Raw genomic sequence first — 21,755 nt, 5'->3', positions numbered from 1 at the left:
AATGACCAACCGGGATGGGGAAAGCGTCCAGAAGAGGACACTTCCGTCGTAACGTACTTGCGTGGCACCGGGCGCCGATGCAATGCGCAGCGGTCGACGTAACCCCGCACCCGGCCGGAGAATAATGGATGGGAGCTCTTGCTCAATGACAAGTGAAATTTGATCTAGTTTTGATATCGATCCCGGTCGCCGGTCCTCCGTCCGTCGGTCCTGCACCGAGTGTCCTCGGCCCCGGGCTGCTTCGGGCGTCCGCTTCGATGGCGCTTAAATATCGTTACAAGCGGGAGAAGTCGGAGCGGTCTTCGTGACAGTTTCATCATAAATAAATGATAAATATGACGCAACCGATTCGCGGTGGCCGTTGCGAAAATGCCATCACAAGTTTGCCGCATTTTGACCGAAGTCCCGGTCACCGTTCTCGTGACCGAATTGTTGTGTCCTTCTGTGGCCTGTTTTGGTTTCACGGTAAACACGAAAAAGGAACACATATTGCCCGGCGCCATGGAGGTCAGTGCGATAAAATGCAGAAATGGTATCAATAAAACATAGAGATAATGCAGAACGATTTAGAATCCTTCACATATTTTTAAAGGCCAACGATAGTCGGATAGTCTTATTCAAATTTGGTTTATTGACTATTGCAATTCTTTTTCAACCGTCAACGTGATTATAATGATGCCGATGGATACAGATGGTCATTCCTTAAGATCCTTAAGATTTAGCGAGCCATTGATCGTTCGAAGTAGCAAAAACTTAAAGGATTTTTTATTTCCATTTGTTATGGATTTTAAAACCATTTCTAAGTCTCTCATCTAAATGCAAATTTGTTACTAAAGACACATTAACCGCAATGGACTTGCTGTAAACTTGTTTAGTGTCTTTATGGCCAAAACGGTCACACCGCCTTCATCACGCGTTCACTCGTCTTCAATTACAGTCGAAATAGGATTTTTCATTCGATTCTACCTCATGTTGTCTCTGTCTGTGTTTAGCTACCCTGCCGTTGGTGGCATTGAAACAAATGGTCTTTCGGTCTGGTGGTGCGAAATTTCGCCAATCTCCTGCAATTCTACACTATCCCCCGGTGCCAGACAGTGCCTCCACTCGAAACCCCACGAAACCTTACGTTTCGTGTATCTGTTGTTCCTTTGGCGGTCCAGTTCCACTGGGGAAGCCTCTCGGTGTGAAGCAGCAGCTCTTCGGATTTCAATATCATGCTGCTTGATCCCGGCACCGAAAGTTTGCTGTTGTGTGGAGGATCGTTTTTTTTGTTTTGTCGTTCACTTTCGGGTGCGTAAAACTTCTTGATTCGTTCACTCGACTGAGCCGGAGACAGACGGCGCGTTTCGAGTGGACCTTCGCCCGGCGACTGCTGCGGACTGCAGAGCGTCGTGCAGCTAAGATGCAAGCCAGCAAAAACCGGGCCAGTATTGCTGGCTGACAGCGATTAGAGTGCCCGGGACACACACGTCGTTTGCAGTAACAGGGTACATCCTGTGGGCTCTCCACCACAGTAAGGCCAACGGTGCTACCGAGAGGTGGCTGGCGTGAGAGTGAAAGTTTCCAGTTTCGTGACGACTTTCGGAACGACGGGACCGCATCTGCCATAATCCCCCCCGGTTGGGGAATTCGATCCGGTGGGGCGACTGCCGGGGCCAAAATAGCCGGTGGTCCAGACAGGCCAGATAGACACCGCCAGACGTTTGTGCCCAACAAAACGGATCCCCAGCTTTCCGAAAGGGTGCTGATGAATCGCTTCTCGCACGGGATCGTCAGAATCGGAAAAAAGATTCGGTTGCGATGATGGTAAAATTTATATCCCACCGTCAAGAGGATGGCTTCGGGATTGGCTTCGGGAAATGATGGTTTGATGAATTTCGTGTCCCAAGAAGGGAGCGGCGCACAAAAAACATACGAGGCGCGACTCGAGTCAGCACTAAAAACACGGTCCCCCGTGAAGTGATCCTGCTTTTCCCGGTGCGATGGAGACGCCTGGTGTCTCTCGGGTGGCCAATGGAGACGCCTGGTCGCTGACGTGTTTCCCCACTCGCACGCCCGTCATACGCTTGCTCTGTGCTTGTCGTGGCGACGACGACGACGACCGATTTGCGTGCAGAATGGAAAGCCATCGGGCAATGCTTACACAATTGCCCCACATAACACCGAATGTCCTTAAATGCCTTTCCGATGCGGCGACGATTTGACGACGCCCGGTGGTGATGAGGCCCCAGGATAGTCCCCGCCCCAGCAGATCGTCGATTTAAGGAGTCAGCCGGCGGCTGATATCACCAAGTTCGAGCATCGCAGCATCGGTGACATCGCCGGTGGCTGGGTTCCGAAGCCCACTCCGTCTCCCTGGCCTAGATATGCCATTAACAATAGCGTTTCACGGAATGCTCGTTCGCTGGATTCTTTGCGATAAATTGCTTCTCCGCACCAGTGTGCAGTGTGTAACAAGAGCCAGCGCGAGCCTCTAGCATCCCCACGGGGCGGGCCCGTCACATTCCTGCCCTATCGACGTGCCGCGCGCCATTTTAGCGCCATTGATTTTATCGCCCTTTTGCTGGCGCATGTCGCATAGTTTTGTAGCAATTCGCATCGGCAGCAAAAGTGCAGTGGCAGGGAGTGTGTGGCTACAATATTTGCATTTCTTTTTTGTTTTCTGCTTGCCATCCGTACGGCAGGGCTCCCGAGCAGCTTTCCCGATTGTTTTCTCCATCTCCCCCGTCGGGCAGATGCAGATTTGCGTAGAAAAATGTTTACTCTATGTCGTGTGCCGCGGTCATGGCATCATGGTCACCGGGAGTGCGGGCAGCAGCAGCCACTCACTTACCCAAAGACCATTAGTTGGCGAATCATTATTTTTATGGGATGTGTGAGGGAGCTTTTCCTGCTGTGCCACCGTCCTGCTGCTATCGCCGGCAATGGTTATTGCCGCAAGGGACGTGTTTAATTTGTGTTCGACTGCAACAAGCGGTTACGGTTGGGGTTTTTGTGGGAAGCTTCACACCTCCGGCTGGGTGCCGCTCGTGGACGCCCTCGCATAGTAATCTATCCCACCAGCAATCCTTCGAGCGCTTGTGTCAATATTAGCTCAGCATAGCATTGCGAGAAGTGTTTGAGATTGGAATTAAATTTCACTTTACGACTAGCATTTGCTTGTTTTTGTTTTTGCTACTTCGAGAACTGAAATAAAATGCTCATTTTAATTCGTTCTTAGTCAGAAATAGACAGGATACTAATGCGGTTAGAATAGAATATTCGTTGCTGGAAAAGAAGTAATACCTCAACGAAACCATAACCCGTTTTGAAAGCTAAAGTAGTTTACTCCTTTGAATGGTTAAATTCATTAATTTACAGTTATTGGATATTGTTTCTTTTATTATCATCGTTCTGTTTCCATTTTATGTTAGCTGCATTAATCGACTGTAACCAGTGGTCAGAGCAATGGAGAATTCGTTACAATTCTATTTTACAAAACCATCTCCTGAACGCTTTGGGTCTTTGGATCAAACTTTAAAACACTTATTTCATTGCACGTCAGGGATTCCCGCCCATGAGAGACTTGGGCCCTTGCAGCGAAACAATTTCCTAACCATCGTGTCTCGCCGACATCACACCAACGGGTGTTGGAGAATCGGTAATCCCGCTCGACTGTCTAAACGGGGCGCAACGGGCGCTCGTTCGAGGTGCTGGCAAAGTTGAATTAGTTAAACTTTGCCTATTATTTGTACACCAACCGAGCTTCACGTATGAGTAAATGGACTTCCAAATCGCGCGTCTCACGGTCTTATCAATTTGCTGCCGTATATCATTTTTTGCGGACCCGGGGCGCTGGGATCCTTGGGAAGAAGTCGCCAGAAATTCTTGTGATCATTTGGTACGTGATACCTCACAAACAATGCACTCACAGTGTCGGTGAAGCACCCCGGGCCCCCTGGTAACCAAATTCACAAAAGATTTATTCAAACATGATGCCACCGCCAGACAACGTCGATTTGCCCTTCGATGCATCCTTCCTCGCAGTCCAACCGAACCGGCCAGGCCGGGGAGCGTAACTTTTGCACTCCGAATGCATAAATTGTGTGTGGCGAGAAGTGGCGAGAGATCGAGAAAGTTGGTCGTGGGATTTTTGCCCGTGACCGGCGGCCAACTTTGTCCCCGTGCTCTCGAGCTTGGCGATCCCAAATTTGGTTATTTTCTCCGCTGCACCACCACCACCGGGCAAGAAATTCAATTCCCGCTTTCGTCCGAAAACCTCAACCAGCTCCTCCGGAGCAGTGCTGAGTGGGGGGAACCGGCAGCAGCAGAAGCGTTGGCCACTCCAGAGCTAGAGTGGCCCACGAGAGGGTTTATGTCGAAACTTTCTTGAGCGCACAAATTTGCTGTTTGAAAACGGTTTTTCATGCGCGCTCCGATTCTTTTTTTCGTACCTTTTCTTCGGCTTCGACTAGAAAGAGGAACTTTAAATATTCTGCGAATTTTTACACCAAACCAACGCAGGCCCGAGTTTCGAGTGGCTTGCGTTCCATTTTTCATCTCGATGCTTCTCGTTAGCTTCGGCCATCGAGGGAAAGCTAATTCGATGCTAATGCAGCCCCTGCGAAAGGCTGAGGTTATGTTGAACAAATTTTCGAGGGCTTCCCAAGAACGCTTGCAAGTGGTTAACATAAATCAATTTCATGCAACATCCACTCAGAGGTCCCCTGATCCCCGGTTCCAGAACGGTGGCCGCGGTCTTCACATCTTACAGGGCCACCAAGTAACAGCCAGGAGCGGGCCCGGGCCCCGGAAACGGATTGCAAAATAATGAAGCAAGAATTGATGGCCAGCGTGACCTAGAACGCACCGGGCGATGGCATCACGTTGCACACGCTGCTGCTCTCTTTTGCATTTTTCATGAGCCGGAACCACACAATAGCAGCACCGTGCAGCAGCCAAACTTTCGGCCAAAGCACTTCCGGCCCGGGACTGCAGCTCAGGAAAATGATCAAGCGATCACGGTTTTGGGCGGAACGGAACCCGGACCAGCCAGGCTGGCCAGTGATGCATGATTTATGGTGGCCCCGGGTTTGACCGGTTGCATCGTGTATAAATTAGCGTATTATCTTGTTCCCGGTTGACATTTTCCGGTTCCGGTTCCGATGGCTGTGCGGTGATAAACAACTTTTCGCAACCCGCCCGAACGTGGCGAATCGTAAAAATAAAGGCGAACGAGCGCGCGGGCGCGCCGGTTGAAATTTAGTGGAAAACTTTTTATTTTCTCCATTAAAGAAAACTCGCGCAGTCCGCAAAAAAAATCGAACAAATTGTTTTCTCGCTTGCGGTTACATTGAAGGGGTTTTCCGTTGTTGCATCTCCCGGCGCTTTTATCGGCCTGCAGTGTGCTCCGCTTGGCGCTTACGCCGATCCGCGCGCAAGGACACCACCAAGGAAGCTCGCGCCTAAGCGTGCCACGAGGCGTTGGAGATTGTGTGGCGCAGTGAGGGATGGTGAGATCGGCAAAACGGGACACTTCGCTCTACCCCAGAAGCATGACGCACGAAGGATCGAGAGCCCAAAGGTTGGGGCAGAGATTGCAGAGTTCCTTCTTTGTGTGCCTTCCCCGGAACGGAGGCCAACTTTACGCCGAAGCCACGGCAAGAAGCTGGGACGAGGTGTTCCTATGATAAATGATTGTTTTTCAACGTTCCATAGACTGAAAGATGGCACTATCGCTACCGATCTGTGTGCTGTGGTAAACATGGATCCGGTTTTTGAGAACGGGGCTCCCGATTTCATTTTTTCGTCCCCGTCACGTTCGCCAAATCTATTGCCAATGTGTGTGTCTGTGTGTGTTCTCGTCCATCGTTTTTGCCATTCCACCACCGGACTGGGCTTTTTATTCCGTGGCTTTTCATCATCAAGATCGGGGCCACTTTTCTCCGCCTTGACGCTGCCGGTGCGTCGGTCAGCAGCCAACCGGGCGAAGGAACTGTTTCAGCTTATCACAAACGACATCCGTTTCCCGTTCATTTATTATTACTACGGAGCGACGGTGGCAACGGCGGCGAATCTCATTTGGCTGTCATAAACATGCTCGTTTCGGTGTAACTTATGACTAGTGGGAAAACTGGCCGATTATCCTATGGCTGGGAGCTTTCCGCACCGCTCGACGGGGTTATCGCCCAGCTCCGTGGCATAGTTTTCCATGTCGATGTCCGGCCTCTTTTCGAACCGGCCTCCGGCTGGTTTTTGTTTTTTTTGTTAGGATAAAATATTTGAAGACTTTCCGCATACGTTTTTTGTCCAATTTTCGAAACGTTTTTTGAGACTCGAGACTGGGATTGATTTTTTATCAAAACAAAAACGGACGGCTTGACGAGAGGGAAAATTGATTGTCTACCAAAAACAGTGAAGAAGCGGAAGACGATCATAACAATGACGAGAAGATGACGGCCGGTGTCGCCCTTTGTCGTGCGAAAGAACAGAACAATAGGCGCTAAAGTGTCGCTCGGCTGTTTGGCGAACGTGTTTGGCATTCATTTATCTTTATTTTCTTTCGGGTTTCTTCGGCGCAGGTGGATTTGAGGAACATCATTAGCTCTCTCTCTCTCGACTTTTTTTTTAGTTGGTAGATTTTTTATTCGACTACTTCATTAGATTGGCTTTTATTTGATTTGCATAACAAAGTGGTGACACCGCTGGAGAATGTTTTCTTTGTTTTCAAAGTCTATCAAAGTGAATAGACAGATGACAGGCATCCTGCGGTCATTAATGAAGTAATTCTAATATTACCGAATGGAAACATAACATTGCCTACCATTGATTAATGGAAACATAATTTCACACCACTACGCTGAACAAACAGCTGTTACGATAAAAATAATGGCAAAACTTAAAAACATAAATAATAACTTCAGCTTTAGCTTCAAAGTAATAAAATGTTGTTATCTGTTCGCTCTATTCACTGTCCTAATTTCCCTTATTTAGTCTTTCTTTTCATGCACCAAGCAAGATAATAGACAACATAAATGCTAATTGTTGGCATTTTTTGTATAAAGAAGTAGGTGGATTTGTTTTCAGCAAATTCGCATGAATTGTGGGGAAAGGATTTAAAAACGCCAGCGACGATTTATGCTGCAATTTTTCATCATTTTTACAAGAAACCTATGCGTATTGGAATTAATTCAATAATGAAACCTGTTTACAACATAGCTGAACTGAAAATTGACCTCGTTAGCCCATCGTTGGTTCGGGAAAGTTTCATTCGCCCGCAAATACCGAACGAACGATGAGATTCACGTGATCCTTTTCTCCGTGACACTCCCTAAGCACCATCGGCTACCGTTCTCATGTCACCAAAACATATTTGCAAATGACCCGACACTCCTGGCCTGGCTGGCCCCTTTGGCACGTGGTCCCCGTTTTTCGACGATCCTTTGCCACCATTTGTTGACACTTTGCGTTCCCTCGTCTTTGTCCCCCTCCACCAACCGCTCTGGTGCTCCTGTCCCCCCGCCGAGCCTACCAACCGACGGTGGCGTCATCTTCCGGTGGCATCAACACTCGGATGAATGATTTACTGCGTGCGTCTTGAAGGCGGCCGGTCGGTCGGGGTGCTCCGTACAGTTGGTACAGAATTTTAATCTCTCCATCGTCTCCGGCAACTCCGTGCGTCACCTGGTGCCTGCCCCGAAACCGGAGCCCATCCGTTCTGATGACCCATCGAAAAACGGGGTCCGCAACCGGAGCCTGTGCGTGGTAGTGCGGCGGCCACCGGGGCCAAACGATGTGAGTTCGTTTTTCCGAAATCACCCTGGAAACGATCTCCCTGACACGTCGGGATGATAAATTGGTTTCGGATCCGTCCAGCGACCCGCGATCTCCGCCGCCCGGTTGTTATTCCACGGTGGGCAGTGTTGGGTTCGGCCCACAAAAGTGTTTGTTTGGCCCCGCTTTGTGGGATCCTCTTTGTTATTGGGTTACCAGCATCTTGAAGGTGCCTTACAGCGCCCCAGAGGAGCCCATCATTTTCGTCAACGTCAACAGAAGAAGCAGAAGAAGGAACGAAGCGGCACTCCGAGAGATAACGGGCAAGTGTTGGCCGGGCCGAGAAATTGGCCAGACCGAGATTCTCACGGACCAGCCGTGATGCCGTGGGGTGGCTGAAGGGTCCTCGCGGATGAATGCGCCATTAGCTGCGCCCGTTACGTGTGTATTATTTGGGGTCCTTTTCTCAACGGAGGTAGAAGCAAGCAGTGTATCAAATTAGTGTGCCGCGCCGTGCTTCGCGGTGCTGATAAGGGGCCCGAAAAATGTCACCTTCCTCGGGAGCAGAAAAAAAAACTATAAACCGGAACACGTCATGATGGATTTATTTTTATGGCCAACTCACCGCCACCGAAACCTTCCAGCCCGGCGGAGGCGGTTGGTCAAAATAATGGGCCCGTGGATTTTGGGTTGGCAAAGATACCTATATCGCGTGCCTGCCATCTGGCCAGTCAGTGCCTTTTGGTCCCGCATTTCCCAGGAGACTCCAATGAAGAGGAAAAAGGTTTTACGAGCAGAGGCGTCTTTTGTTTCTGGTGGTCTTGCCTTTTTTTGGCCAGTTCTTCCTTCACAACGGCCCACTGTGCAAAAGCCGTTTCGAAATGAGGATTCGATCGTAAATGTGATCGATCTATCAAAATGGCCCAAGGTTGTGCTACAAATTTCTTAGCTCCATACTCTGGGAGTGTCTCAGCTCAAGCGATGGTGACATCATTTACCGTTCCGACTGCTGGATTAGGGCTCGGAGCGTTTTAATAAAAATGAATGCTCCAGTTTGGTGGGATTTGAATCGCGGACAGTCCGAGCCACCTAGTGACTTCCGGTTACAGAGTCCCATTTCGGTGGCTCCCAAAGCCGGCGCATGTGGATGTGCAATAAAAACGGCGGCCACCTAATCCTCGGCGTAGGCTAGGCTTAGTTGGTCCCATTTCTTGGCCACCGACCGCGGCCACAATGCGCCAAGTTTATTAGCTTCCCGTGACCGGGTTTTTATTGCGTTTGCTTTCTACTTCCGGGTGCAGCACGATGTCTTCGGCCGGAAAGTTAACGACGGGCAAATAATAATACAAATAAAATAGAGCACCAGTCTGTTGGCGTGGCGGGTTAGAATGGCCCCCCCTTTGGTCGTGGCCGTATTTTCGGGCCACGGAACTAGAAGTGGCTTCTTCCCCGATCGGAAAAGTAATTTTTAATAAACTAGGTCAAACCTATTACGGGACACCCAGGCGCTGCCACTTATCTGTGGCTTCTATTTAGCAGCAGTGGCCCACTCAACCGATCGGCACAACGAAACGGCCGATATTCAATTCGACGACCATAAATTATCGCATTCAATAGTGGCCACCGCCACCCCAATGGCCCGGCAAAGTGGTTCTTTATTATTTCTCTTTATTGGCCAACGCCTCGCCAAAAAAAGACTAGTTCCAACTAAGAAAAGTTTGCCGCATTGATCGGAGGCACTTAATTTATGGGTTTTACAGTGTTGGATCTCTTTTTTTTACGACACCCCGGCCTGTGCTATCTACCGCCGTGAGGACGTCTATTATGGACGATCATTGAGAGCCACTTTCAAGCATTATCAGCCGGCTAATGATACTCGCTAATGGAGCTTTTCTTTAACCACCCCGTTTCGGTTTTCTTGTTTTTCTTCCCCAGAGACCTTAGTTACAACAACATAACCAACCTACCAAATAAGTCGTTCGACATGCTGCCAAATCTGGAGGAGCTGTAAGTATCGATTAAATGGCCCACCCCGAACAAGGTATCGCTTGCACCCGAGCGCGCTGTAATTATCGCTCGCCTTCGGCTGAGCCCCTTCGGGGGCCAAAAAGTTGCTCGAAAACTTTCACATTCCATCACCGGAACCTTTCGCTCGATCCGTCGCCGCGATGTTGAAGTATATTAAAATAGTTTGATAAACAAGTGGCGACGGTACGCATGCCGTTCCCTTCCCCAATTCCTGCAGGTCCAACTTTCCGGTCGGTTATCCAGCGTAATCAAATGTAATTACACATCGATATAGACCCGGGTGGCGAGTCTATCGGGTCCCTGGGACCAAGTTTCGCCTGCACTTCCGGATGCGGATGGAAAATCTTGTCTATAATTAAAAACTTCCCAATCCGACTCGAAAGAGGTAGACGCTTTTGGACTCCTTGTCCTCAGCAGATCGGACAAGCTGATGACCAGCGTGATGAAGAGTGCCAGTGCTTTTGAAGCCGCCAAAGTGTTGACAAAGTTTTCCCATTTCCCTTGTTTAATTTATTTCATCTGTCCGAGGCCGAGGTCGTTCACAGAAACTAGAATTTAAAATGTTATGATTTCGAAACTCAATTTAACTTGGAGAGTCGGAAACAATTTTTGAATATGGTGTTATTTCATTTGAAAGTGTCAGTAATGAACAAATAAGAGAAAAAATTGGAACAAGCTCTTAGTGCGTGATGGTCTTATCACATTGTTTACATTAAAGCCCTCATAATGTTTATGCTTCTTTGAAACTCAAATTTGTTCACACTCAACATTATTTTTTCTCTTCTCACGAACTTTCCCCGTTCAGACTCCTTTCCCACAACAAGCTGGTGACCGTCAGCAGCGAGACCTTCTTCGGGCTGGCCAGCCTGAAGAAGGTGGCGCTCCAAGGCTGCGGCCTAACGCGTGTTCCAATCGAAGCCCTGAAGCGCGTCCGCACCATAATCCATCTGTAAGTCACCTGTCGAGGATTTCGACTGCGCTGCGTTTTAACGTTGTTTCCACTGATTGCAGCCACCTGGACAACAACCTGATCGCCGACGTGGAGAACGTTACCTTTCGCGGGTTTCACCAACTGAAGAGTTTGAGACTGGACGGCAATCTGCTGCAGCGGGTTCCGACGGAAGCCCTGATCGGACTGAGATCATTAGAAGCTTTGTAAGTTAATTAACCCGGGAAAAGTTTCCTTCTGGGAAGGCACTCAGGCATTGGGGTCGGAAGCTGCACTGGAACCGTGTATCCCGGATACGCCGGAAGTGATTGAAATTAATTGAATGCAAAACTGGACGGGCTCGCCCTGGGCCACTGTTCCGGCGAGCACTTTGTCTTCCTGTCAGGATGTGTCGAGCTTTAAGGAAGGACTTGCTATTGAACTGTTCTAAGATGGGGTGCACTTTGCTGGAAGATGGGTTTGGGCGTGCCGTGATGCCCCTTCACATAGCTTCGTTCGCTTGACACGAATCTCCTCCATTGGTCGCTCTGGAAACAATCGCAACCGACTGGAGTGACACTGGAGCCAGAGGCACGGTAACACAGTTTTGTGGCATCAATATTTCATAGCCCTCACGTCACGCTGACGCTTCATTGTTGTTGTTGCGGGCAATCCACCATTTGTGTGACACACACGTCCTGCCCTGGTGGGGGCCCAAGACGCTGCACACAGGATCATAAAGAAAAATCGAGTGCATTGTGGACAGTGTTGGAATGCTGCCAACCGCCCAGCTACCGGATGTGTTTCGTCGGTTAAAACCGGTCCCACCGTAAGCGGGTTGCCACGACAAGCGGGAAACCGGGCCACGACACTATTTCATCCAAATGGCGGTGCCTCGGAAAAGGCGGATTTCAGAATTCCGGGAAACCCCCGAAAAACTGCGATGCACGCGATGCAATCAAGCTGAAAGCCACAACCTTGTGTCTTTGTCGGGGTGGTCGGGAATTGATTTTGTTTCCGTTTGCCTGCCACGAAGCCTTGGGGAGGGGGAGGGTGAAAAATGATGTCCCTCCGGTCGCGCCGACGAACGATGACTAACGACTCGTCTTGTGGCGCAATGGCACCCAATAAATTCTCTTCGCTCTGTTGTTTTGTTTTTTTCCAGAAACCTAGGAAATAACTTACTTACAATAATCAAAGAACGAGATTTTCCAGTTTTGGATAATTTATACATGCTGTGAGTAGCCGCCTTCGGGTGTTATCCTGTTTCGCGAAAAGTTGATAGTTTCTAAGCTTTGAATTTCAATTTCCTACATTTCCATTCACAGAATATTAAGAAGAAATCAACTAAGTGACATTACATCCGGTGCTTTAACGAACCTAACTCGACTCAAAGTTTTGTAAGTAAGAGGGCATCCGAATATCAGGGATCGAACCGACCAAGAGGACCAAGTTTGCCGTCTGCTCCTTTCTCATATCGAACCACAACAATAACAAACGAAACAAACCCAGCCCAGCAGCGCTAGTGAGCGTTTGTACGTGATCGCTGCATATGCAAATAAATCTGTCTCCAAAGGCGATGTTTCGGTCTCGTTCTCTCTCGCGCAACATATTGGGAAAAAAAGAAGGACACTCTCGCAAGGGCCACTGGCGTCAAAACAATTTACTGGCCCTCCACCCGCCGGTGGGTGGGTTAAAAGTTTATCAAATTTATTTGCATAAAAAGCATAAAACGCGCCGCGCTGCTGGGTGGCGTTTTTGGGACGATTAAAACTTTTCCCTTTGGTCGCATTTCCCACATTTCCGTAATAAGCAGTAGTGTTGGGTGGAAGCCCCTTTCCGTTTTCTGATGCACTTTTCTCGTTTTCTCTCTTTCTCTCTCTCTCTGACTCTCTCTGTCTTCTTCGATCCACAGAGATGTAGATGATAATAGCCTAAGCTCAGTGCCTGTTGGCCTCGAGAACCTAATGATGCTGCAGGAAGTGTAAGTACGCCGTCGTCCACCGGCAGTGGGACCGCTTTGTGAGATGCTCCGTGGCCACAGCTCACCACCGAGGAGCATAACTTTTCGACCTTTTGACCTCAAATCGTATTATAATCGGAGAGAGCGTAACAAGTTCCCAGTTAGTCCGTAACATAGAATCCGGATCACATTTCGAACTCTGGAACTCGCTTCCGAGAACGGCCTACGGGGTGCTCACCCAGGGCCCGTTCTTTGACACTAATTTTATCTTTTAATTCCAATTATCTGGTCGCTCCGTCCACTCCGGAAGCAACCTCCAACAATTACCCCCAACTAAACGTCCATTATTGGGAAGCTCTTTTACGAAGGATAAAAAAGTTCAACTCGACACGGACACGGGACCAGACAAGGGCAGCGAGAAAAATGTCCGCACAATTAACTTTCCCCCGGACCGGGTGCTTTTCCCAACTAATTGGATTTACCTTGCCCATTATCCGTGTCCGTGTGGCCTATGTTCCGCGTCGTCGGCCGTCGGCCACTGACACCGAGAAAGATCGCTTCCAATACTGTCCCCCGTAAGTCCGGCGGAAAATTTTTCCACCAACGGACCACTGGTCAACGGACGGACGGAAGCGTGCAACAGTCCGCGGCGAATCCTAGAATGATGCTGTGACGCCGTGTCTCCCGCTGTGCTCATTCATTATTCATAAGCCTTTCACCATTTCTGCGCTCCGAGATTTACGTCGTCGTTTTCTATTAGCTCGAAGAAAACGCTCCCGTCAGCAGCTTCCCGTCAGTGGGTCCCCGGCGGGCCCCCAAGAGGGCACAATGGCGTGGCAATGGTTTTCCTTGTTTTTTGGTGCCTTTAAAAGTTTCCGAGAATTTCATTATTAAAATCATCCTGCATCCAGACATGGGGTCAGCCATCCATTTCTCGGGGCACTTGCGGTGCCGTCAATAAAATGGATCACTTCTGCCGTGCGGTGTCCAAAGAGGTGATGAATGTCGTACCTGATTAACAGTAACTTTACCACCAGCAAGGCAAATCGAGGAAATCTATTTTTAAAGTGAACCCCACGAGCATCTCGCAACGTAGGAACTCCCGAAGAGCTACGTCCTGAAGCTGAGCTCTCTTCTCTGCCCGCTTCCAGCTCAGCATCCGGCAATCGCATCCGATGGCTATCGAAGGGCGATTTTCCGAAAAATCTAGTCTCCCTGGAACTGAAGTCCAACCCGCTGGTTGGGATCAAGGCGGGCGCCCTCCAGAACATGCCCCGGCTCCGAAAGCTGTAAGTTTCCCTGCGTTGTCCTCGAACTCGCTCTCTCACTCTATCGTTCCTTCGGCAGCATCCTTTCCGATGTTCGCGGCCTCAATGAACTACCTCCACTGGATGGCTGCACGGCGCTCGAAGTGCTGCGGTTAGATCGAGCCAACTTGTCCAAAATACCTGATCATATTTGTAAGACTTCGCCGCGCTTGAAAAGCTTGTAAGTAGCCGCCACTACTGGGCCACCATTTTGACTCTTTTATCTTGCTCTTTCCTACCTACTCACTCTCTTTCTCTCTCTCGCTCGCTCGTTCTCGGTCTACTCCGTTGGTTGCTGCTGCCGTCGCAAGGGATTTGAAATCCAATGTATTGCAAAGCATTCCAAATGTAACAAACTGTCGTGATTTAAGAGTGCTGTAAGTATGCGCCACACAGCGACGGAAACTTGGCCAGGAAAAGCAAACGAAGAAAATCACATCTCACCTCTCTCTCTCTCTCTCTCTCTCTCTCTCTCTCTCTCTCTCTCTCTCTTTCTCTCTCTTTCTCCCTCGTTCTCTGCTCATCCTCCGCGCGACGGCTTCAAAAATAAACCCTTCACATCGTACGCCGCCGCCGGTTTGTGACTTTCTGCTCTCCTAACCTCAATCTCGGTCCGTAACTGTGGCGGATGTCGAACCAATCGACCACTCGCCCTCTGCCTCTCTCTCTCTCTCTCGCTCTCTTCCTGTCACGCTGTCCCAGAGACTTAGCCAGCAATAGGATAAGCACACTGCACGGTGCCCCGTTCTCTAGTCTCGGTCAGCTGCACGATCTGCTGCTCTCGAACAACGAAATCGAATCTATTCCGCACGACGCGTTCATCGGGCTGCCCCGGCTCCAAGTGCTGTAAGTATTCCGTGAGGAACGTCGCACGGCGCGCGAATAAATCATCGGTGAAATGAAATTCAATTGCATTTTCTGCTCTCCCTCTCTCTCTCTCTCCGCCTTGGTTCTATTGCTCTTTCCGTGTCGGCCGAGGGAATGTTTTTCTGCCCTTCGACCGCCATGTTTTTTTGATGCCATTCCTACACTCACTAACTGTACCGGACACCGGAACCGCACGCAGGGACATGGAATCGAATCGGCTGTTCTTCATCCACCCGGACGCTTTCCGGGCGTTGAAGAAGCTCGAGGACTTGTAAGTATCCCACGGGAGAAAGCGGGGTTGCGTTCGGAACGCCAGAATGCGGTCATTTGGTGGTGCTTCTGACGTCCGACTTTCGTGTCTCTCTCTTTCTCTCGAAACAGAAACTTGGGCAACAATCTGTTCCCGCAGCTACCGACGGCCGGGCTCGAGCGGTTGCTGCACTTGAAGACGTTCAACAACCCGAACCTGCGCGAGTTCCCGCCACCGGAGTCGTTTCCCCGCATCCAGACGCTCGTCCTGTCGTACGCCTACCACTGCTGTTCCTTTCTGCCGCTCTCGGCGGCCGCACCGAAAGTTCCTAGCACCTTCAACATCCGCGAGAACGTCCTCTTCCCGACCGACAACGAGTTCGACATGAGCCTGTGGAACAACAGCTACAACGACATCTGGCCGCAGCTGCGTAAGTATCGTAGCTCGAGTACGTGGAACGTGTTTTTAAAGGACGTTCCGCCTGTCGGCTAAACGTCCCCGAGATGGTCACTGAAACGTAGCAGATTTCATTAATGGTGTACCGTGGCAACGGGCCCTCAAGAAATGAACTTTTAAAGGTTTCAAGGAAAGGATTTGTTACAAAGAAAGCCACAAAATTCGAATGCTGGCTAGCAATACTCAAAGCATCAGCATTGCGCCGAAAGGTATGCAATGTGCCTTGCGTTTCAGGGTGTTTTATTTTAAAATGCCCTTGAGACTCTATACCCACTGATTCGCTTGAATCAGTCTAACGAATCAACCCACGGCACGTTGCACACAGTGCACGGAACACCTTTCGAGCCTGAACATGAACATTTCAAGGAATCGACGCCAAAAGTCGGATCCAGACTGGCCACGCGTCTATCGTAAAGTAGAGCTTCCAAAGGCGGCCGGGAAGGTTCAATTAACTTTCTAGGACGATGTGGCCTTGGCCTCCCCTGCCACCTTGAAGTAAACCCACTTTCTTCATTCGCAGAAAACTTGAGCAAAAAGTTTGGCACCCAAATCAGTGACCTGCTGAACGCGTACGGTGCCGAGTACGGTAGCTACCCGGGCCACCTGCCGACCTTCCCGGACGAGTATTTTGAGGACGAGCTGGGCATTACGCACGCCTCGCCGACGGCCCAGCCCGGCTCGATCCAGTGCCTGCCGGAGCCGGGCCCGTTCCTGCCGTGCCAGGACCTGTTCGACTGGTGGACGCTGCGGTGCGGCGTGTGGGTCGTCTTTCTGCTCGCCATGCTCGGCAACGGCACGGTGGTGTTTGTGCTGATTTTCTCCCGCTCCAAGATGGACGTGCCGCGCTTCCTGGTGTGCAACCTGGCGGCGGCCGACTTCTTCATGGGCATCTACCTGGGCTTCCTGGCGGTGGTGGACGCGTCGACGCTCGGCGAGTTCCGGATGTACGCGATCCCGTGGCAGATGAGCGCCGGCTGCAAGCTGTCCGGCTTCCTGGCGGTGCTCAGCTCCGAGCTGTCCGTCTACACGCTGGCGGTGATCACGCTCGAGCGCAACTACGCCATCACGCACGCGATGCACCTGAACAAGCGGCTCTCGTTGCGGCACGCCAGCTACATCATGACCGTCGGCTGGACGTTCGCGATCACGATGGCGGTCCTGCCGCTGCTGGGCGTGTCCGACTACCGCGTGTTCGCCGTGTGCCTACCGTTCGAGATCCAGAAGGGCACCGGCAGCCTGGCGTACGTTGTATTTCTCATGTTCATCAACGGAGTGGCCTTCCTCATCCTGATGGGGTGCTATCTCAAGATGTACTGCGCAATACGCGGCTCCCAGGCCTGGAACTCGAACGATTCGCGCATCGCCAAGCGGATGGCGCTGCTCGTCTTCACCGACTTCATCTGCTGGTCGCCGATCGCCTTCTTCTCGCTGACCGCCGTCTTCGGCCTGCACCTGATCTCGCTCGAGCAGGCCAAGGTGTTCACCGTGTTCGTGCTGCCACTCAACTCGTGCTGCAACCCGTTCCTGTACGCGATCCTCACCAAGCAGTTCAAGAAGGACTGCGTCCTCATCTGCAAGGCCATCGAGGAGTCGCGGGTGACCCGTGGCATTGGCCGCTGCCGGCACAGCTCCAACTTCAGCAACCGCCACACGCCCGCCAACACCAATTCGCTGGTGGAGCGCTCGTCCAAGGAGCTCCCGCCGCTGCTCGGTCCCGGCCAGCCTTGTAGCTGCTCGGCGAAGCTGCTCGAGCAGGAGACGGCCCGGGCGCGGATGCACCACCACGGCCACCATCAGCCGCATCTCCTGCAGCAACACCACGGGCCACTTCACCACCAGCCGCAGCACCAGCAGGCGCCACAGCAACCGCAGCGCCATCAGGGCGTGTTGCGGCGCACCTGGAACCGGCTGGTGTTGTGCGGTTGGGCCGCTCCGGGAGAACGCAGTCGGCGGCGGCCTGGTCGGGGAGGGGACCAGTACGCGTACCAGATCGCGGAGATCCAGCAGAAGCAGCACAAGCGGGCGGGTTCGGTGTCGTCGAGCGAAAACTTCAGCTCCTCGCGGTCCGACTCGTGGCGCAACGCGCAGCACCACTGCGGCATTCCGCTCCGGCTGCTCGACCCGCGGCGTCGCCACACGTCCTGGCTGATAACGCGCAAAACGTCCCAGGACTCGAACCTGTCCAGCTCGCGCAACGACTCGTCCGGCTCGACCGCCACGCAGAGCACCGGCACGTGGCGCATTTCGCGCTCGAGCGGCAGCACCTCCGTCGCGCTGCCGGGCGTGCGTATCGATGGCGTCGGACATCCGGTACCGGGTGAGTTGAGGGGAGAAGGAGGGTGGGGTGGTCTATCGTCCAGACGATGACGATGTCGATGTCGAATGGCCTCACAAGCTACGCACAGCCCAACGCGTGAGAGTTGCATCCAGGGTTTCCAGGCACGGAAGATGTGGTCCCAGGATCTCAGCGCCAGGAGATCGTGAATGCAACGAACGGTTTTGGGCCTCGGTTGTGGTGTCAGTTGAAATCGCAACGGAAAAGTTATACAAACAGAATGCGCCTAAAAGTATGCAAACAGCTCGTTTGACATTCTGTGTTTTGTAAAATAGCTAAACTAGCTGTTAAACAATCCTCAGCAAATGTCCTCAAACGTGTGATTACAACTCGTTACCGCTGTTTCACAGGAACCGCCCGCCAATCGATCCCCGGCGGCAAACCGAGGCTCGTGCGCCAGTCGGCGGTGCAGGAGGACACGCACGAGCTGTCCTGTTCGCCGCCGCGCCTCGGCGTGCGCTTCCTGCCGACGATCCCGTCCGCCGCCGACAGCAGCGTTCAGCTGGACGACGAGTCGGCCGACGCGGCCAGTCCGACCTCAAGCCAAAGCGGCATCCAGCCGGCCCCCGCCCCGTTCTACGCCATCCTGCACGGCAGCGGCCACCCTCAGGCAACCGTCTCTAGTCTCAAAGATAAAACCAAACCCCCGTGAGTGGCCGAACAGCCGCCGGTGGCCGCCGGTCGGGTCGAAACCGCGACCGTGGAGCAATGAACGGCGGAATGAACGGATCCCCGCGAGGTGTTTGGCGGTGACACCACTTACTTTGCCTCCCTAACCTTACTTAAGTATTAATTTAGATTCCACAGCGGCATTAGCTGGCCGGCCGGACTTCCGGCGGAGGAAGCTGCAACACCCTACGCACGGACTCCACAGAGCATAGCGGTAGCCAAGCGAAAAACGAAAGTCCTCTTTCGCTTAACGGATCCGTTTTCACTGCCCTCGACTTCCTATTCCTTTAGTAATGAAAGAGGCCCATCCCGCGGTCTTTGTATAAATGTCCGTTTGTGTATGAATGTGCATATGTACGTGTGCGTGCGTGTGGTTCTTAATGGCAAAAAAGGGACACCCGGAGAAGGAAGCTCCTCGGGAGCGCCGACAAACAGAAGAAGAAGCGAATAGCAGAGCACTGTGTGATATTAAAACAGATTTTATATAGCAAACTAGCCGCAAACAGAGTGGCCGTTTTGTGTTGGCGGCCACCGCTGGCATTTGGGTGCTCGATTCGAAGAAACAGAGGACTGGAAAGAATGTTTTTTTTAATTGCGCATCCCACGATCTGTTCCCAAATCATGTCTCCCTTCCTTCAATTACTCACTTTGACTTCCACTTTCCTCTTGCTCTCCTTTTCTTCTCCTGATTTCTCTCCTCTCCATAGATTTTATAAGTAATTTATCAATTAAATTAAATTAAAACTAAACTCGGCAGAAAGCGATTCACCACGAACTTCAAACGTTAGCAAAAACGGCCTAAGTAGCGAGCACACGAACCGTGGTGCTTTTCTCAGAAATATCCCTTGCCCCACAGTCAAGACACGAACCTCAAAGGGTGAATTAGGTTGCATGCAACAAACGCGTCAGATTGCACGCCAGTTAGCGGCATTTTCATCGGGAACGCACAGGAAAATTTGAACACGCTTCAAACGTTTTTTCACAAGGAACTAACTTTTTGGATTGTTTTCAATCGATAGGTTGATATTGGCTCGTGCTCAGTGAACGATATTTTTCTAGGAAGGAACGCTGTTTATTCTTTGCCCTTCACATTGCGAAATGGAAACCTTTAGCTGGGGAAAATGTCAAGAAAATCCAAACTGGAGACAGTTGATAGATGATACTGGAACTGGAGACAGTAGAATAAAGATGAAGGCGATTTGCGGTCCCCAATCGGCCAGTATAGGAAGTGAACGCGAAGTGGCAGCCGTCCAGAGACAATAAGTAGGAAAACCAGAGACAAACTAAAACAACAAGCACACCCAAACGCCACCACAGGAGCAAAAGATTGTTACTATATTCCGGCAAGTGCTAGATAAAACAGGATGATAAATAATGTTGCCGAAGGCATTCAGAACGTGACGGAGGTAGCTAAAACTCGACTCGTAAAAGTAAAACCAAAATAAACTAAAACAACGCAACCGTATTAAACTAACTAACTAACTTGTGGTTCAAATTGAATTAAGAGAGCTAGCAGTGGTCGAATAGAGGATGTAAAAAACAACAGAACCGAGAGACCCAGGTACGAACACAAACTATATTTAAAACGTACTTGTAAGAAAGGTGCAAATGGAACCGAAAACTGCCAAACAAAACCAGTGAAAGCAACTACTAACGGCCACCTAGAGCGAAATGTTAAAACAAACAAAACTTGCCCAAAACAATACACTGCCATTAGCCATTGCTTTTCCTGGGAAGCGGGACGAGAACCGGTTTAGGTAATTTTTAATGGTTCCACCTTATGCTCGGTTTCGATCAATCGGCCACCGTGACGGACGATTACAGTATTAAAAGAATGGGCGTGAAAAGGGTGGAACGTAGCCGGAATCTTGTTCCCAGTTATGTTTCGAAAGAAAACCGAAAACACAAACGCACAGGGTGACAGGCGAAATGGTTATTGGCGCACGAAACGCCGTGGATTCGCGTGGCCATTATTTTACGGCGACTATTAGAGGAGCCCGGAGCTGGAACACGGAACGGAGCGTATATTTATTGTAACTGTGGCAGGTGGTGAGGATAAAACCGGGCAGAAATGGGTGCATCGTTGGGCCACGGTTTTGGGCCCCACTCCGCTGGGACAAAAAGTTACTCAAAAATCCCACGAAAAGATTAATGAAATGCGATTAATTCTCGTCTGATACCTTCGCAGCAAAAGGTGCAAAATAAAGTGAATATTTAAATCAAAGCATGCCTTATGATCCTTTGCACTGCGGAAAGAAACGCGAACCGGGGTTTTGATCAAAGACAGCTAATTGGTGTGTCTTCAGTTCAGCCGTCGTCATTGCTGTTTTCTCTTCTCCATCCACTAAACAAACCGCCAACATTGATGGGAGACTAAAACGGCGATGTTTTCTTTTCTGTACCGAAATTACAGCAAACTTTTATCGAACATGGCGCCGAAAGGGCTGAAAGATACTCACCAAAATGTTGCCCGACGGCACCATCAAAGTTAGTCAAACGTTCCCAGGAAAACCCTCCTCGGGATCCTTTGCAGAAGGGAGACCCGAAAAGTTTAATCACCATCAGCAGTGGCGGTGGCGGAATCTTCGGCGGAATAAAATCGGCGCAAACCAAGGTTGGCCATTTTGCGGAAGGATGCCTTTGATTTCGGCATCACGACGTGCTAATTGGTCCGGTGTAGCGTTATCAAATTAACCGAAAAGCGAACCGGCCGGAGCGTGCCCACTTCTTACCGGTGAACCAAATAGGGTCTCAAAATCCGCGGAACCCGCGGAACCTTTCCGAATTAACCGGCACTGGGGACACCGCGGCAATCGAAGCTTCTCAGCCTTCATTTATCAACTTCACTCGGTTGAGCCCTCGCATTTGTCAACGGCAACAGAGCAGGCTACTAGATTCGATTAAACGCAGAGACAGTAAACAGTAGGCCCTTCAGTAATTGACGGACGGGCTAAAGAAAACAAAAAAAGAAAACCGCGGCAAACTCAGCCCTCTAATGACGTCAATCCATCGATGCTCATTATCGCACTTTGCATTTGTCATCATCCGTCCGGCCGTTCAGCCGCCATCCTGTGGCCATCCCGTGGAGTGCGTATCGTAAAAAATGTGCGCCGGACACAGACGCACATACGACGGAGTCCTTCGTGTCCATAAAGTAGGATTTTATTATCCTAGCGCCGGCAATCGGAGGTGGAAAATAC

At 50.7% G+C, this 21,755-nt stretch overlaps 1 protein-coding gene across 1 annotated transcript in view; it reads left to right on the top strand.

Annotated features, from left to right (window-relative positions):
- Positions 1–18,538, top strand: part of LOC131208191 (leucine-rich repeat-containing G-protein coupled receptor 5) — a 52,615-nt gene extending 34,077 nt beyond the window's left edge. Inside the window, exons 2-15 of the mRNA XM_058200843.1 lie at positions 9,688–9,759; positions 10,586–10,729; positions 10,792–10,935; positions 11,874–11,945; positions 12,037–12,108; positions 12,624–12,692; positions 13,823–13,960; positions 14,019–14,159; positions 14,290–14,355; positions 14,681–14,824; positions 15,045–15,116; positions 15,227–15,525; positions 16,072–17,868; positions 18,237–18,538. Coding sequence (XP_058056826.1) covers positions 9,688–9,759; positions 10,586–10,729; positions 10,792–10,935; positions 11,874–11,945; positions 12,037–12,108; positions 12,624–12,692; positions 13,823–13,960; positions 14,019–14,159; positions 14,290–14,355; positions 14,681–14,824; positions 15,045–15,116; positions 15,227–15,525; positions 16,072–17,868; positions 18,237–18,538 — 3,532 coding nt within the window. The remainder of the gene's footprint in view (positions 1–9,687; positions 9,760–10,585; positions 10,730–10,791; positions 10,936–11,873; positions 11,946–12,036; positions 12,109–12,623; positions 12,693–13,822; positions 13,961–14,018; positions 14,160–14,289; positions 14,356–14,680; positions 14,825–15,044; positions 15,117–15,226; positions 15,526–16,071; positions 17,869–18,236) is intronic.
- The last annotated feature ends 3,217 nt before the right edge of the window (positions 18,539–21,755 follow it).

The sequence above is a fragment of the Anopheles bellator genome, chromosome 2 (assembly GCF_943735745.2).
Source record: "Anopheles bellator chromosome 2, idAnoBellAS_SP24_06.2, whole genome shotgun sequence".
NCBI lineage: Eukaryota > Metazoa > Arthropoda > Insecta > Diptera > Culicidae > Anopheles > Anopheles bellator.
The sequence above is the reverse complement of the archived record's forward strand: the minus strand, read 5'-3'. Positions and strand labels throughout refer to the sequence as shown.